Source organism: Phocoena sinus, chromosome 7, assembly GCF_008692025.1.
Source record: "Phocoena sinus isolate mPhoSin1 chromosome 7, mPhoSin1.pri, whole genome shotgun sequence".
NCBI lineage: Eukaryota > Metazoa > Chordata > Mammalia > Artiodactyla > Phocoenidae > Phocoena > Phocoena sinus.
The window spans coordinates 18,366,523-18,380,747 of NC_045769.1; the positions used below are offsets into that span (position 1 = coordinate 18,366,523).

The 14,225-nt window shown below is 62.3% G+C and overlaps 1 protein-coding gene across 4 annotated transcripts; it reads right to left on the reverse strand.

The window, feature by feature from the left end:
- Positions 1-258: 258 nt before the first annotated feature.
- Positions 259-14,023, reverse strand: SLC4A3 (solute carrier family 4 member 3). Of its 4 annotated transcripts, none has more exons than XM_032638313.1 (23): positions 13,837-14,023; positions 13,537-13,678; positions 13,041-13,206; positions 12,153-12,430; positions 11,883-11,998; positions 11,274-11,473; positions 9,511-9,659; positions 9,180-9,360; positions 8,565-8,700; positions 8,110-8,293; positions 7,582-7,681; positions 6,948-7,132; positions 6,133-6,274; positions 5,622-5,840; positions 5,167-5,315; positions 4,789-4,983; positions 4,142-4,360; positions 3,694-3,783; positions 3,002-3,168; positions 2,053-2,306; positions 1,561-1,730; positions 1,226-1,399; positions 259-582 (listed from the first exon to the last, which is right to left on the reverse strand). In XM_032638313.1, exons 2-23 carry the CDS (start codon positions 13,585-13,587, stop codon positions 505-507), a joined length of 3,603 nt encoding a protein of 1,200 aa, XP_032494204.1. In that variant the 5' UTR covers positions 13,588-13,678; positions 13,837-14,023; the 3' UTR covers positions 259-504. The 4 variants fall into 4 exon arrangements, with proteins under 4 accessions (XP_032494204.1, XP_032494203.1, XP_032494205.1 ...); XM_032638312.1 differs by having other exon boundaries at positions 6,049-6,274; XM_032638314.1 differs by lacking the exons at positions 13,537-13,678; positions 13,837-14,023 and having other exon boundaries at positions 6,049-6,274; positions 13,121-13,206.
- Positions 14,024-14,225: the final 202 nt, after the last annotated feature.

Here is a 14,225-nt window from a genome sequence, read left to right on the forward strand (position 1 = left end):
AACAGCATGTGACCTTGAGCCAGACCTTGAGCCTCCAGCTCCTCAACTGTACTTGGGGGGGGGGGGGTCGAGGGGGTGCTGATAAGATCCAGCTCTGACCTTCTGTGGTCTTGATTCTCTCCCTTTCCTCCAAGAATTCTGTCCTTGCCTCAAAACTCTCCCTGATTTTGACGACCCTGAAAATAGAATTCTTCCAATTCCAGATGGGTAAGTATGACCCGAGAAACCAGAGATGGAACCAAGAAAGTGAGGCAGACACAAGACAAGGAGTGTGGTTATAATGAGCTCAAAGCCTGTGCCGGTCTGGTCTGTGAAAGGGCCTGGGTGAGACGAGGTCAGTGCCCAGGGCAGAGTCAGGGGGCCACTCTAGTCGTGGCATCAGTAGTGGTTCCAGGCACGTCTCTGGGTCATGAGGAGCCCGCTGGCCCTACGGCTGGGCTCTGACTGGGGCCTGGTGTCAATCACTAAGGTGTCGGGGTCTCCAAGGGGCACCATGGTGGAGGATCACACGGGCATGTGCAGCTCGTTGTACTCATCCTGGCCGTCCTCATCAAAGTTTGGTTCAGCATCTTCAGAGTCCAGCTATAAAAGGGAGCAGAAGGTTGGGAGAGGGGAGGCGGACTCACCGCCTCCCATTCCCCAGCTCCTCCTTGGGCCGGCAGCCCTCACTGCCCCTAGACCTTTCCAAGCCTCACTGTCTACAGGGACTGTGGCCCCAGGTTGAAGCACTTCCCTCTGGCCAAAACCTTCAGGTCACCCCCCAGCGATACCTCCTAATAATAATAATGATGATAGCAGCTACCACACAGAAGTACTTTGCTGGGGCTCTGAGCTCCTGTGGTACCTTTGTACACCGTGCGTGGGCAGAGGGTTTTCAAAAAGATGTCCCTTCCTCTAGCTGACAAAAACAGGGCTCAGAATGGATCTCAGCACCGCCCCGCGCCCGCTCATCCCTCAGCTGTGTGCCTTTGCTCAGGACACAACCTGCACAGCTGTCTACAGCAGCCCTGTGCTTCTTTCACACCAAGGCACCGTTCTCATTGCTTTACCTGGAATTGTGTTTAATCCTCACCACGATCCTATAAGGGAGAACCTATTAGTAGCCCCGTCATACAGATGAAAATGAGATTTCGGAACGTTAGGTAATTTGTCTGTGGTCACACAACAGCAAAGACTGGCACCCAGGGCCCAAGCCCCTAAGACTGCCCCAAGCACCTTCCCTTACCGCCTGTAGCTCCCTGTCCTGGAAGAGCCGGGGCAGGAGGCAACGCCTCAGGGGCACCGTGAGCAGCAGCAGGAAGGGAAAGGCGAGCGAGGCCGCCGTGGACTTGACCACCCAGAGCAGCGCGATGCAGCCCAGCTGGATGCACGTAAACAGGTGCATCCTCCAGGTCTTCACCTGGGGAACAGGCGTCAGGTCTCACCACATCTTTAGGAACTCGGGTCCCCAGGTCCCAACTTATCCTTCGGAGTCCATCTCCAGCCCAGAGATCCCTCGGCCCCCACCCCCCGCCACTCCCCATCGCCCCGTCGCCCCACCTCTGTGCCTCCTGGCCCTACCTTGGTCACATAGGGCTGTTCGGGATGGTGTTTTGCTGGCATGAGTATGAGCAACAGACGCTGGGACAGCTGGATGCCAGACAGTGATGTGACCCCCATGTACAGGAAAATCCCAAAGAGCACAGCCAGTGGGATCCGGCGCAGCACAGCCCCCATGACAATGGACAGGCCTGGAGGAGGTGACACACACCTATGTGACCCCTCAGGCAGCCCCCGTGAGGACGGAAGGGCCTGGTGGGGAGGAGATGAGCCGGGCCTCATCACTGTGACCAAGAGAAGATGCAACAGGACAGACAACCAAGAAAGGGCTCAAGCAAAAAGGCACAGGGAGTGTCAAGAAGCAGGTCTGGGGGTCAGAGCAGGGGCTAGTCACGATGCGTTTGGAAACTCAGAAGGGATCTGGGTCAAGCCTGGGATGGAGAAAGGATTTAAGGTCCAAGAACGCAAGTCTGGGGGGTGGGGACCGGGGCCGTGCAAGGTGGGCGCTCTCACCCACGAGGCTGGCGATGAGCACTCCAGTGACCCGCTGCTCCCGCACCTCCTGGATCTGGGGCTTCTCGCCGGGAGCAATGGCAGTGCGCATAACGGTCAGCGCATTCACGTGGGTGACCGAGCGGACGGTGGCGGCCGTGAGCCAGGGCAACCCAAACAAGCCACAGAGCCCACCCAGGGAGCCGATGAGAAGCAGGTCCAGGTGGAAGCCGGAGCCTTTGAGCAGCCTCCGCGCCTTCTGGCTGACGATGAGCCTGAGGGGAGAGGATGGGAAGTGGGGGTGAGTCGGGGGTGGGGGGGTGGCCAGCGACAGGGTCAGGCTCACACAGCAGGGACGGTGTAGAGGGGGAAGGACATGCAGAGCAGAACTCTCCCAGGACCTGCCAGCTTCCTCTTTCAAGTTCTCAGATTGAAGTTCTCATATTTAAGCAAATCTGAGGCAAATTCCCATACTGTGGATATTTAAAACACCACAAAAGCCAGATGCCAGCTCTCACCACATCATTGTGGTTTAACCAAAATGAGATACATGTGAGCGTCACTGAGAGAACATGCTGCCAGGGTTTTCTGAGGACTGTCAAGTGCCACCCTGCAAGTGGTGGTAGTAACAGACAGGTATCATGTCAAAGCACCACGGGGGGGCTTCCCTGGCGGCGCAGTGGTTGAGAGTCCGCCTGCCGATGCAGGGGACGCGGGTTCATGCCCCGGTCCGGGAAGATCCCACGTGCCGCGGAGCTGCTGGGCCCGTGAGCCATGGCCGCTGAGCCTGCGCGTCCAGAGCCTGTGCTCCGCAACGGGAGAGGCTGCGACAGTAAGAAAACCGCGTACCGCAAAAAAAAAAAAAAAAAAAAAAAAAAAAAGCACCACGGGGAAACCACACCCCAGGCCCATGGACACCCTCCGGCCGCCAATCCCACGGCTCCCCGCTCCCCGCCCCCAGCCCTCTCACGCAGTGATCTGTGTCTCCATGAAGATCAGGATGAGGACCAGGAGGGCGGGCACGGCGGCTGCCACCATCATCCAGGGCGGGAAGGGACGGGCGCTACCCAGGGGCGGGATGAACCACGTGCGCTTATGGGGGGAGGTCACTGAGAGCCCCGTGGGCACCGTCAGCTTCTGCATGACCAGAAGGAAGACCGGGTTCAGGGCCGCTAGCAACTCCACGTAGCAGCTTCCCCCCACCAGCTCTGTGTCCCCAGTACCAGGGCTCCAGGGAACATGGGTGTGAACAGGTTTGGGGAAAATCAGTTTTGTATCCTCCAAAGTCACTGTGCCTCCAAGGGGTCTGGCAGCAAATGAGGAAATGATATACCTTCTCCCTGAGCCCCAGAGCTGCCAGGAGACCTGCTGCAGGGGCACCTGTCATTCTGCCCCCAGTCCCACACCTGGTCCTCCAGGAGTCCTGACTAAGGGCCACACACAGCCCCAGACCCCCTGGCCGGCCTCCTCAGCTGGACCACACAGCTGCTTCTGAAACCCCCAGCCTACCCACCCCTGTGCAGCCCCAGCACATAGCCATTCCACTAGGAAAGCTGGGTTCCAGCCCTGACCGGCTGCTGGCGCAATGGGGACATGTTATGGCCTGCCTCTCAAGCCCCTGGGTTGAGAACCAGCTGCCAGAGGGGGTCGGGACTCACTCACCTGTGTGTAGGTGTCTGTAATGGAGTAATCCACCAGGACCATCACCAGAATGGAGATGGGGATGCCGAAGTCCCCGATGATACGGCGAGCCTTGAGAGGGGCCAATGAGGGGAAGGGAGCAAAAGGTAGATGGAGGGGAGGGTCAGGAGACTAACATGGGGGTGTTTTACCCGGACCCCTCTTGGGCCTGAGCAGGAGCCAGAGGTCCCCCGACCTGTCCCTTTAAACCCCACAGGTGCCAGCCCAGCCCAGCCCACGAGGGCATTCCTCTCCTGATTACACTTCTCTGAGGCTTCAGACAGGGGCAGAGGCTGCACAGACTTGGATGAGGTCTCCCATGACCAGGAGAAGGGGATAGCCCCTCTCTTGAGCGGAGCCTGGCAGTGACAGCAGGTACCGCGGGACACCCACAGGGGGTCCACAGGCCCTACTCCCGCCAGCCACGCACCTTGCCGCCCAGGAAGCGGCTGTTTCTGAACTTGCGCAGGAAGAAGGCAATGAGGAAGGTCCCAAGCATGAGGATGAGGGACAGCAGAGCCGTGTTGGGTTGGTTCCTGGGGCCTGGCGGCCCCTCGGTGGGGGGCAGGGCACTCCCATTCAGGTCCAGCTCAGCTGCCAGGGCTCCCCCAGGGGGGTAGAATGGCAGCAGTGGGTGCTCCGTGAACACCTGTGTGGGTTACGAGGTTGCCCTAGCGCTCACCTGGGCAGGTGCCTGATTTCATAGCATCAGTACACCTGTGAGGGAGAGGGCGGGCCCATCCCACACCTAACCGGGCAACGTAACACAGGACATGCAGCTCCATCTCACACACAGATGCCCTTCCTCTACATACAGTGACCCAAGGCCCCCAGACCCGTAGCCCTGACAATGCCCCCTTTCCGTCCCATACCTGTTCAGGTGAATCCTGGACTTCAAACCTCTGGGTTTGACTCCCTGCCCTTCAGCTCAGACGTAGCCCTAGGGCGTCCTCAACCCCCACGCCCACAGCCTACAGAGGCTTCCTCCTCGTCCCTCCTCCCCCCAGGCTCTCCTTCCCAGGGTGCTGCCCAGCCCCCATCTACACCCACCCCCCCAAGACCTCTCAGGGCCTCCACCTTGTAGAGCTTGTGGAAGGTCTCATAGATGAAAATGAGCGAGATGAGGAAGGCGAAGATCTCCTGGGTGAAAGGTGAGATGTAGCGGACCAGGAAGCTGCCTTCCGCGGCCACCAGGGCAAGAACAAAGACCACCAGCCAGAGGCCAACCCACACCCGGCCTGTGAGGTACTCCAGGCCCTGGGCTCGGCAGAACTAGAGGTCGGGAGAGAGAGGTGGTCACCCACAGCCATCTGACCTGGCCCTCAGGGCCCCACGGGACGGGCAGGAGGTGAACCCTGAGGGAGAGGAGGGGGAAAGACCGCAGGGGCCCATCACCTGGGCCAGGGGCACAGGGTGGAGCAGGTGACCCCTGGGGAGGGGCGGGGTGGCTGTCACCTTGAAGAAGGCTTCTTCGAAGACGAGCAGTGGCCCCGAGAAGCCGACCACGAGCAGCGGCTGGGCCCCCAGCAGAGAGAAGAGGACACCAAGCACAGCCGTGGACACGATCAGCTCAGACACACCCATCAGTCCTTCTGTCTTCTCCCCTGGGGCGGGCAAGGGTCAGTGGGACGGCCCTGGCCTGGCTCTTTCTACCTGGCCCCTCTTTCTTGTCTAGTTTCCCCTAACCTGGGGACCCAAGAAAAATGGAGCAGCCCCCCAGAGTGGTAGCTAGGGACCCTCACCACTCTCAGCCCTCCTGCCTCTCACCACCAGCCCCCTACCCCGGATCTCCCACCCCTTGCACCCACCTCCTTTCACTTTACTGTCATCCCAGAAGTGACCACTGGGACACCCTGACCCAGCAACCCTGCAGGTGACAGTGAGCCCCCTCCTCTCCTCCCGCCCCTCACCTAGCAGCCCCCCGAAGGTGATGGCGGGACTGAGGGCAGCGAAGTAGATGAAGAGCACGGCAGCCACGCACTGGGAGTGCAGGGCGTCCCGCAGGTCGCTAGGGTAGTGCGGGTACCGGCGCTTCACATCCCGGACAAGCCCCCCAAACACCGAGCCAGTGCGCAGCAGGGGGTCGTCGTCAGGGGGCACCTCGGAGCCCCCTAAGTCCATCGCCAGCTCTGGGGGAACAAGAGGCTGCTGGAACCTCGTGCTTGGAGCAGGCCCTGGGCCCAATCCTTCCCAGCCTGGGACGCAGTGCAGAGACCTGGGTCAGGGATTGGAAGCTGACGTGCAGGGCTCAAGAGTCGGGATGGGGCTGGGGTCAGAGCCGTGGGAGCCGCGGAGGGGGCATATGTTCAGGGGGCTCCAGGCCCCAAAGGGTCTGACCTTTCCCAGGGGCCACGTAGCCGCCCTGGGTGGTCATCTCAACTTTGGTCTGCTCCCGCTCCCGCCGCTTCCTGAGCAGCTCACGCTGGAAGGCAGCCACGGAGCGCAGCAGGTCTCGGCCCTCCACCTCGGACGGGGGGATCACGATGCTGCCATCCAGGAACTCGCTGATGGCGCTCAGGAGGTCCTGCCGGTCGTCCGCCTGATAGGCAGCATCGTGGAATAGCTGGAGGCAGGAAAGCCAGGGGCTAAGCCCATGCCCAGGGAGGCCCTGGGACGGGGGGCTTTGGGGAGGAGGTGTTGGGCCATCAGAGAGCCAGAGGCAAGGTGGACGGTCAGCCACATACACAGGTCCAGTATACTTATCAAAACTCTGACTCATGTCCCTGCTGGCCGGCAGGCAGCCACGGCCCTGAACACCTCCCAAACCCCCATGACTGCCCGCGCTCTTCCCCTGGGAGCCTCCAGACTTTTCCAGAATGCAACAACTGAAGGGATGACGCCTGGCATAGCGCTACCAATCCAATCTCCATCCTCACTGGAGAGTGCCCACATCCTGTTGGTTGGGAAATATTTCGAACATCACCCCTGGCTAGAGGACCCTCCTGTCCAAGCCCAGCTTCCCTTTCGAGTCTCATGTCACATCCAAAGCTTCAGCGTCTGGGCTTCTTCGTTCCTGCATCCACCTCCCTGTCCCCTCCCATAGCCCCAGCCCAAGGCTCCCTTTTCCCTCTCAGCTCACCCCTCCCTCCACCACTCCAGAGCGCTGCCTCCACCCCGAAGGGCCACTAGCACCCCTGTACCCATGGATACCACTGGGGGCAGCGAGTGGGACAGAGAACAAGCAGGGCTCAGGGGAACAGGCCTAGAACGCCCAGCCTGGGGGCTGCCGGACCCACCTTGTCAGACATGAGGGTGGCAATAGAGCGCCCAAGCTCGTGATAGTCAGTGCTGGTGTGGCCGGGCCCCAGCATCACGAAGAGAAAGCGAACCGGCACGGGGACCTCAAGCACAGACTCCAAGAGTACAGCTTCGTTCAGGCGCACAAAGGCTGCTGCTGGCTGCTCCAAGAAAGGCACACAGCCTGGCGGGACAGTAAGGCACAGGGTGCTGGGCAAAGGGGCGCAGTCAAGGCAGGCCCTGGGGGGATATCTGGGGCCATGATGTATAGTTGAGCAGGTTGTGCACTGCACAAAGAAACCCCAATCTAAAGAAGCCCTATTTGCTTATATGTCTGTACATTTATTACAATTTACCAGCAGATGGAAATCAAGGATCTTGAGGAAGGGGTGCTTTTTTCTAATTCTCACAACGGTGTTATATGGACTAGAAGCAATCCAAGGTAGCAGAAAACTGGATGGGAAGCAGGCAGAGGATTAGGGAAGATGGGTTGAGAGGAAGACCAGGGGCAAGGTGGGGGCCTGGTTGGGGATGGACGAGGCAGCCTGCAGGCCAGAGCTCAAGACAAGCAGACCATGGTGGGGGCATCCACTCCCTGTAGCCCACATGCCCCCAAGGCCCAGCCCTCCTTACCCACGAGCACAACAGTAGCCTCAGCATCTTCAGGGATCTTCTCCAGCAGCTTCAGGCTTTTCCCCCGGTGACCATCTCCCCCAGGCATGTGGAGGGGCTTCTGAGGACGCAGAACTGGAATAGGGCTGGGACCCAGACCGGAGGCCATGGCAGGCCCTCCCATCCCTTGTTCCAGGCCTGGACTCTGCCCACCAACCCCTGGATCTGGGCCCTGCTTTCTCCCTCCCCAGCCAGGGTGGAGACTATTGGTGAAGTGCCCCACAGCAGGATCTGGACCCCTCCTCCAAGCCCCCTCCTACATCTCAGCCTTACCTTGTTTAAATGGCTCCCCTGGGTCTGCCCCGTCATCCCATTTTAAATTTCTGTTTCTCCAGGGCAGGGGTCCCTCCTGAATGTAGGTCCCCCACATTCCTAGCATGGTGCCCGGCAACCAACCTTCCTGACCCACTCAATGAAGCCATCCGTGGCCTCCACTGAAACTGGAAGCCCTCCTCATCCCCCAGCCCAGGTCAGAGCAAGGTGACTGACCTCCTTGGCCTCAGGGTCATGAGGCCAGAGTGGGGCTGGCTCCCCCAGGTCATCAGCCACGGTAGGCACTGCACCATCGGGGCCATGGCTGGGGGTTGGGTGATGATTCCCTAGGACCGAGTTCACGCTGGAACTGGACGCGTTTCGGGGAAAGAAGCCACTGTCCTTGTCATCATTGGGATGGCTGAGGAGAGGGCAGAGGGGGCAAGGCAGGTTAGGAAGACAGCCCCTTGGTGGCCTGAGGTCATGAGGAGATGAGGTCAGGGCCTCCATCCTTTTTGCCTCAATGTGAGAAGAAACTTTCTAACGGTTGGTACTGTCCAAAGATAAAGAAGGAATGAGCTCCCCATCATTTGGGGTATTCAAGCAGAGGCTCGAGAGCCACTCAGTAGAGTCTGTGCTCCTGGAAGGCAGCTGAACCTGAAGGCGCCCTCCCAGGTGCCCCACCCTGGCACCTGTGTTTCAGCAGCAGGGTGCGAAGGACACTGGCCCTGTCCTCCGGCCGGATCTGGTCAGACACAATCATGGTCTCCACCACGAGGTGTGCGATGCCTGGCAGAGTGGTCTGCTCCAGGTCCAGGAGGGCAGCTCCTGGGGGCACAGTCAGGGGAGGGAGCACGGTCCCGTCAGGTAGAAAAAAACCACCCCCCAGTGGCTTGCTCCCCAAGGACAGGCAGACATGCTGGGTGAGCCAAGCACCTGATGTGCCCAGGTGCATACACAGCTCCATGTGGCCACAGCCCAGCCCGAGAGGGATGCAAAAAGAGAGCACGGGGTGAGGGCACAGCCCCTCCTTGCCCAGAGAGGGGGTCATCTGTTGATTTACTGCATGTGGACAGATACCTACTGTGCCCCAGGTACAGTGCTAGGTACCTGGGCACAGCCCCACCCCTCAAAGCTTATGGCTGTGCAGGCAGCTGGACCCCATGTCCCCAGAGTGGCAGCCAGACCTCGCCTGGCCCCAGGGCTCCAGGGAGCAGTCCCTGGAGCTGGGAAGCCCAGCACAGGCTGAGCTCTGTGGTTTGTGAAGAGGGCCTGCAGCTCTAGGGACAGGCCTGCAGGGCCCCTACCGTGGGCGATGGTCCTCCTGAGCTCCAGCAGGCTGCGGAAGGAGAGCGAGGCCACGTGCGGCTTCCCCCAGCGCTCCGTCTCTTCCTCCACGTCCTCTTCAAACTTGATCCAGCGAGCCGTCTCCCGCCAGTGGGGCTCCTGGCTGCGGTCCAGCATCAGCTCATTCAGCTCCACAAACACCTGGGGTGGGCGCCAAGGGTGAAGGCCTGGAGGCCGCCAGGTGGGACCAGCTGTCCTGGGGACATGGCGATGGGCCAGGCAGGGAGGGAGGGAGAAGGGGGGAGGAGAGGCGAGAAGAATCCAAAGGCCCACTTCCTCGGGGTCCGGTACCTCATGAGGCCTCCGGTCCAGCTGCTGCTTCTTCTTCTTCCTGCGCAGGATGGGGGCCAGGCCACTGGGGCTGCCCCTCCCGCCCTGCGTCCGAGACGGCTTCTTTACCAGGTGCCGGCGCACACCAGGGTTGTCCTCCAGCCGGTGACCTGTGGAGAAGATGGGCTTGGCGGTCCCAGGGTTCCAGCTCAGGGCCTCGGGGTCATTGCCAGCCCCTCCAGCTCTGCCCAGCCATTCTACTCGGTAGTGCGGGGGGGCCGCCACAGTCACCCAGGGACCATGCGGACAAAACCATATCGTCCAGCTGGGCCATTTCATACATAAGGAGACTGAGGCCCAGAGAGGGGAAAGGACTAGTCCAAAGTCACACGGGGACACTGGCTAAGCCACAGTAAAAGGCAGACCCCCAACTCAGTCCACAGCCCCGGTCACGGCCACTGCCTCTGACTCGGCAGTGCCAGGACCCACATTAAGTCACCAGGCCCCGCGCCCTCGGCACCTGCCCTGTGCCCCTCAGCACCCACGTGTACTCCCCCATGGGTACACATCCAGACGGACTCAGGCAGAGCTTCTCTCCCTTCCTTCCCATATGCCCTTCCAGGCCCACAGCTGGGGGAAGGCCAGCAGCCCAGTTACTCACAAGCCGGTCCGCCCACCATGGGGCTCAGCTGGCCCCTGATGGATTCCCACAGGTCATAGTCCTCAAGGTCCAGCACAAACATCTCTAAGTCCTCTGAGGCCAGCGAGTCTCGAGGGCTGGGGGCTGGAGCCCTCTGAGGGCTCTGACCCTCAGCGTCCCCGGGCCCAGGGCTCAGTGCCCCGTTGGGCTCTGTGACCTCCTCCAGCGGGCTCATCATTCCCCCGATGGCCAAGGCCTCAGCCCCTGCTCCTTCCTAGAGCCCCGGCTCTCCTGAGAGGTAGGAGCCTGGACAGCAGTGGTCTTGGTCCAACCAGAGCTTGAAAGTGGCCGGGCCTCCTGACCCCGACTCCCCAGGTCCCCAGGCCTGCTCCCTGCTGCTTCCAGCCTGCACCCTAGGTCTGTAAACACGCCCTCCCCCTGACCACCCCCCCATCCCACCGCTGCCGCCACAGCCGCTGCTGCTGCTGCCATCGGATTGTTCCTGTCCCTGTCCTCAGGCCCTGGCAACTTTCCATGACGTATTACACTCAGAGCCCTCCCCCCTCCCACCCCACCCCTGCACACACACTGTGGTTCCAAGGGGAGGAGGGCGGGGTCGGTGATGCCCCTGGCTGGGCACAAAGCCCCATGGGTGCGGACAGGTGGCACAGAAACCAGGGCACTGATAAGACGGAAGGAACGTGCCGAGATCACAGCCAGGCCCGGCCGAGGGTGGTGTGATGGGAGTAGGAGGCTCCTGACACAGGGAGAGGCAGGGCCTGGTGGAGTGGCTGGGACTCAGGGTCCTGGTTCCAAGCGGGTAAAAAGAATTTGTCCCGAGAAGAGAAGCCTCGGGGGAGGGGGGGTACAATGATGTCTCCAAACGTCATGTGGAAAAAGGGCTGCCTTATTCCAGGGGTGACTCAGAGGACACAACCAGGACGGAAGGGCAAAGGCATCGTGAGGGGAAGTCTCAGCTCTGGCACCCGAGGCATGGCTTGGTGAGGTAGTGAGTTCCCCATCACTAGCCACATTCCAGCAGACAGGGATACCGCAGAGGAGCTCAGCCCTGGGTGGGGGAGAACACAGAGCCTCTCCAAGGTCCCTCACAGGCTGGGCACCCCTGGAAGTGGGTGTCACTCACTCTTCATGTCGTCCAGGTCCGCGGAGCCCAGCATCTGGGCCTCCGCCTCATCCGTGGGCACCTGCTGCTCCGGGCCACCCGGGCTGCCCAGGGCACTGCCTGGGCATAGCCGTTCCCGCAGGTCATAGCTGGCCGACGGGCTCCGTGGCCGGCTCTTCTCTCCGGCGACTCGGGAGACCCGGGCCCGCGGACTAGGGGAGCTGAGGAGGCAACACGGCAGCCTTGAAACTGGCAGGGACCCTCGGTGGAGATGGGCCAGGGGAGGGGGTTCCTCTGCCCTCCCCCAGCTTGGGGCAGGGCCTGGAGAGGCCCCCTGGGGACTACACACAGGCTCCTCCTGGGCAGAGAGAAAAGCTTACCTCCACCTTCCTGCCCCCGCCGCACTGGTCCCCAGTTCTTCTTTGTCCCCATCCTCCTTTTCACCCAGAGACCTTCTCTCTCCTGGAGGACTCTCCCTGCCCGCCCTCTGGTGCTCTCCTCCTTGCCAATCATGCAGAGAAGGGGCACGCCCTCCCCGGCTCCTCCGCCCCGCCTCCTTTCCTCCTAGCTTCTCCACTGGGGTCAGGAAGGAGCCTGGGACCTGCTCTGGGCTGGGCTGGAGGCCAGTACCTGACCGAGTGCTGGGGGCTCTTGTCGGAGCGCGGGCCCACCGCGGGCAGGGGCTTGGTGAAGGCGGCCCTCCCCGAGAGGCCGGGACTGTCGTCCTCGTCACTTCCAATGGAGAACTGTGGATAAACCCCGTGTGACCTGGGTCCCTGCCCTCAGCCCCAATACCCCACTCAGCCCCGCCTCCCCCTAACCCTGCCGGGCCTCCCCTCCCCCCTCCAGGCCTCCCCTCCTCTCCCTGAGCAGCCAGCCCTCCCTGGGGACAGACCTTACCTTTGCTTTGGGTGGGGACCCTGCGGGTGGAGGTTCTACAGGCTCTGCCTCAGACTCCCCTTCCTCTTCCTCCTCCTCTTCCTCCTCCTCATCCATTCCGGCTCCCCCCTCCTCCTGAATGGGAGGGGTCCCCTCAGAGGGGGGAGCAGAGGTTCTCTCCTTCTTCCTCTTCCTCCTGGTTTGCCGGGCAGAGGTGGCGGGCAGTCGCCGCAGCTTGTGGGGTGGAGGCAGGCGCACCGAGAGCGGGTGGTGGGTGTGGTGGGATGTGTGCCGGTGAACTGGGGGTGCAGGAGAGCTGGTTGGGGCCCCCACAGCAGAAGGGGGCCCCTCACCACCCTAGGGACGCATGCCTTATTCTAGCTCAAGGCCTCAAACAAGGGCACCCTAGTCCTTCCTCCAGAGTCAGGCTCCCCCCAACACCTGTACCCATAGCCTGTCATTGGGAAGGCCTGGTAGAGTCGGGGGGATGGAGTGATGGAGAGGGGAGGTTGTGACAGGGAGGATGAGGGGATGAGAGGACAGGACACAGCAAGGAAGGGAAAGGTAGAGTCAGCAGAGCTAAGGAGGGGAGGAGAGGTGGCAGAGAGACGAGAGCAGGGCCAGAGGTATGACAGAGCCTTGAGGAAGATGAAGGTCACCAAGGGAGGCCTCAGGCCCATCTCCCTACATCTCCCCTGTGTCTGGGGCTCAGCTCCCCTAGCAGGCAGACAGGTGATGGGTAAGTGAGGCAGGATGACTTAACATGGCATGGTGGCCCAGCACAGCATCCAGCACAGCATCCAGCATAAGATGACACTGGGTGACCAAGCCAGTGGTGAGCACGGTGATGGTGGCAATGAAGGTGATGGCGGTGAGGGCGGCCACACTAGGGGTCCCCAGGCTACCCACACTCAAAGTCCCGCTCGCTGTAGCTGCGGCTGGGCTTCTTGGGGTCCCAGGCCGGGGGCTTGTTGATGAGGTCCCCAAACCTGCTCACAGCCAAGGTCTTGCCCAAGTCATCATCCTCCTCCTCCATGTCTGGACTCAGAGGGGGCTCCTCCAAGGGCACCCGGACCTGCAAACCCAACAGCCTCTTCTAAGGAACCCTGACGCATGAACGCCACACACCCACCCCAACTCCAAGCTCTAGGTGGAGATGGGGGAGACCAGCAGACTCGTCTTCTACTCCCTGTGGCCCAGGCAGGGGTCAACCTCCCAGGCTTCCAGGGCTTGGGAGGAGAGGGGGCAACAGATCCGAGAAATACCAAAAGATCCCCTCTTTCTCCGTATCTCCCGCCCAGCTCTATCCCTGGATCTGGGGGTCCCAGAGTCGACCAGAAGACCCCCCTATCCTCCTTGAGGTCCCTCCCCCTCCTCTTCTCCCACCCCCGCGAGCGTCAGTCACCTGGGGTAGGGGGGAGGCGCCCCCGGGCGGCGGAATCACTCCATTGGCCATGTCCGGAGAGGCGGCTTGGGGGGACTTTGACTCACTGAGAGACCCGTGACCCGGGTGAGAAGAGGGCGCTGCGCGGACCTAATGGGGAGCCCTGGGGGAGGAGGGCGGGGTCAGGAGCCTCGCGCGGCCGCCCCCCCCTCCCCCTCCCCGGAGCTGGATCCCCCGCCCGCCCGAGCGCCCATCGAGGCCCCGCCGCGCCCGGGATGCCCCGGGGCCCGGCCCGCCGCTCCCCGCCCCGCCCTGCGGTACCTCGGGGCTCCGGAGCGTGCGGGGCTCGGGCCGACCGCCGCGCCCCATCTCCTTCCCGCGCTTGCCCCGGGGCCTGTCGCTGCGCAGGGCCGGACGGCCTGGGGGCGCCCGCGGCGGCAGCGAGCCTGGCGGGCTGGGCGGACGCAGGCGCCGGAGCCCGCAGCCCGCGGCTCCACCTCCTCTCGCTCGGCTCCGCAGCTCCTCCGCCGCCGCCGCCGCCGCCGCCGCCGCCGGGCCGCACAATGGGAGCGGGCGGGCGGTGACTCACCCCGCCCCGGCCGGCCCGGCCCCCACGCGCGGGCCCCCGCAGGACCCCACCTGCCCCGCAATCCCTTCTCCGGCGCCCCACGCGTTGCCGAAGGCGGGTGCGCCGCCCTCCACTCCCATAA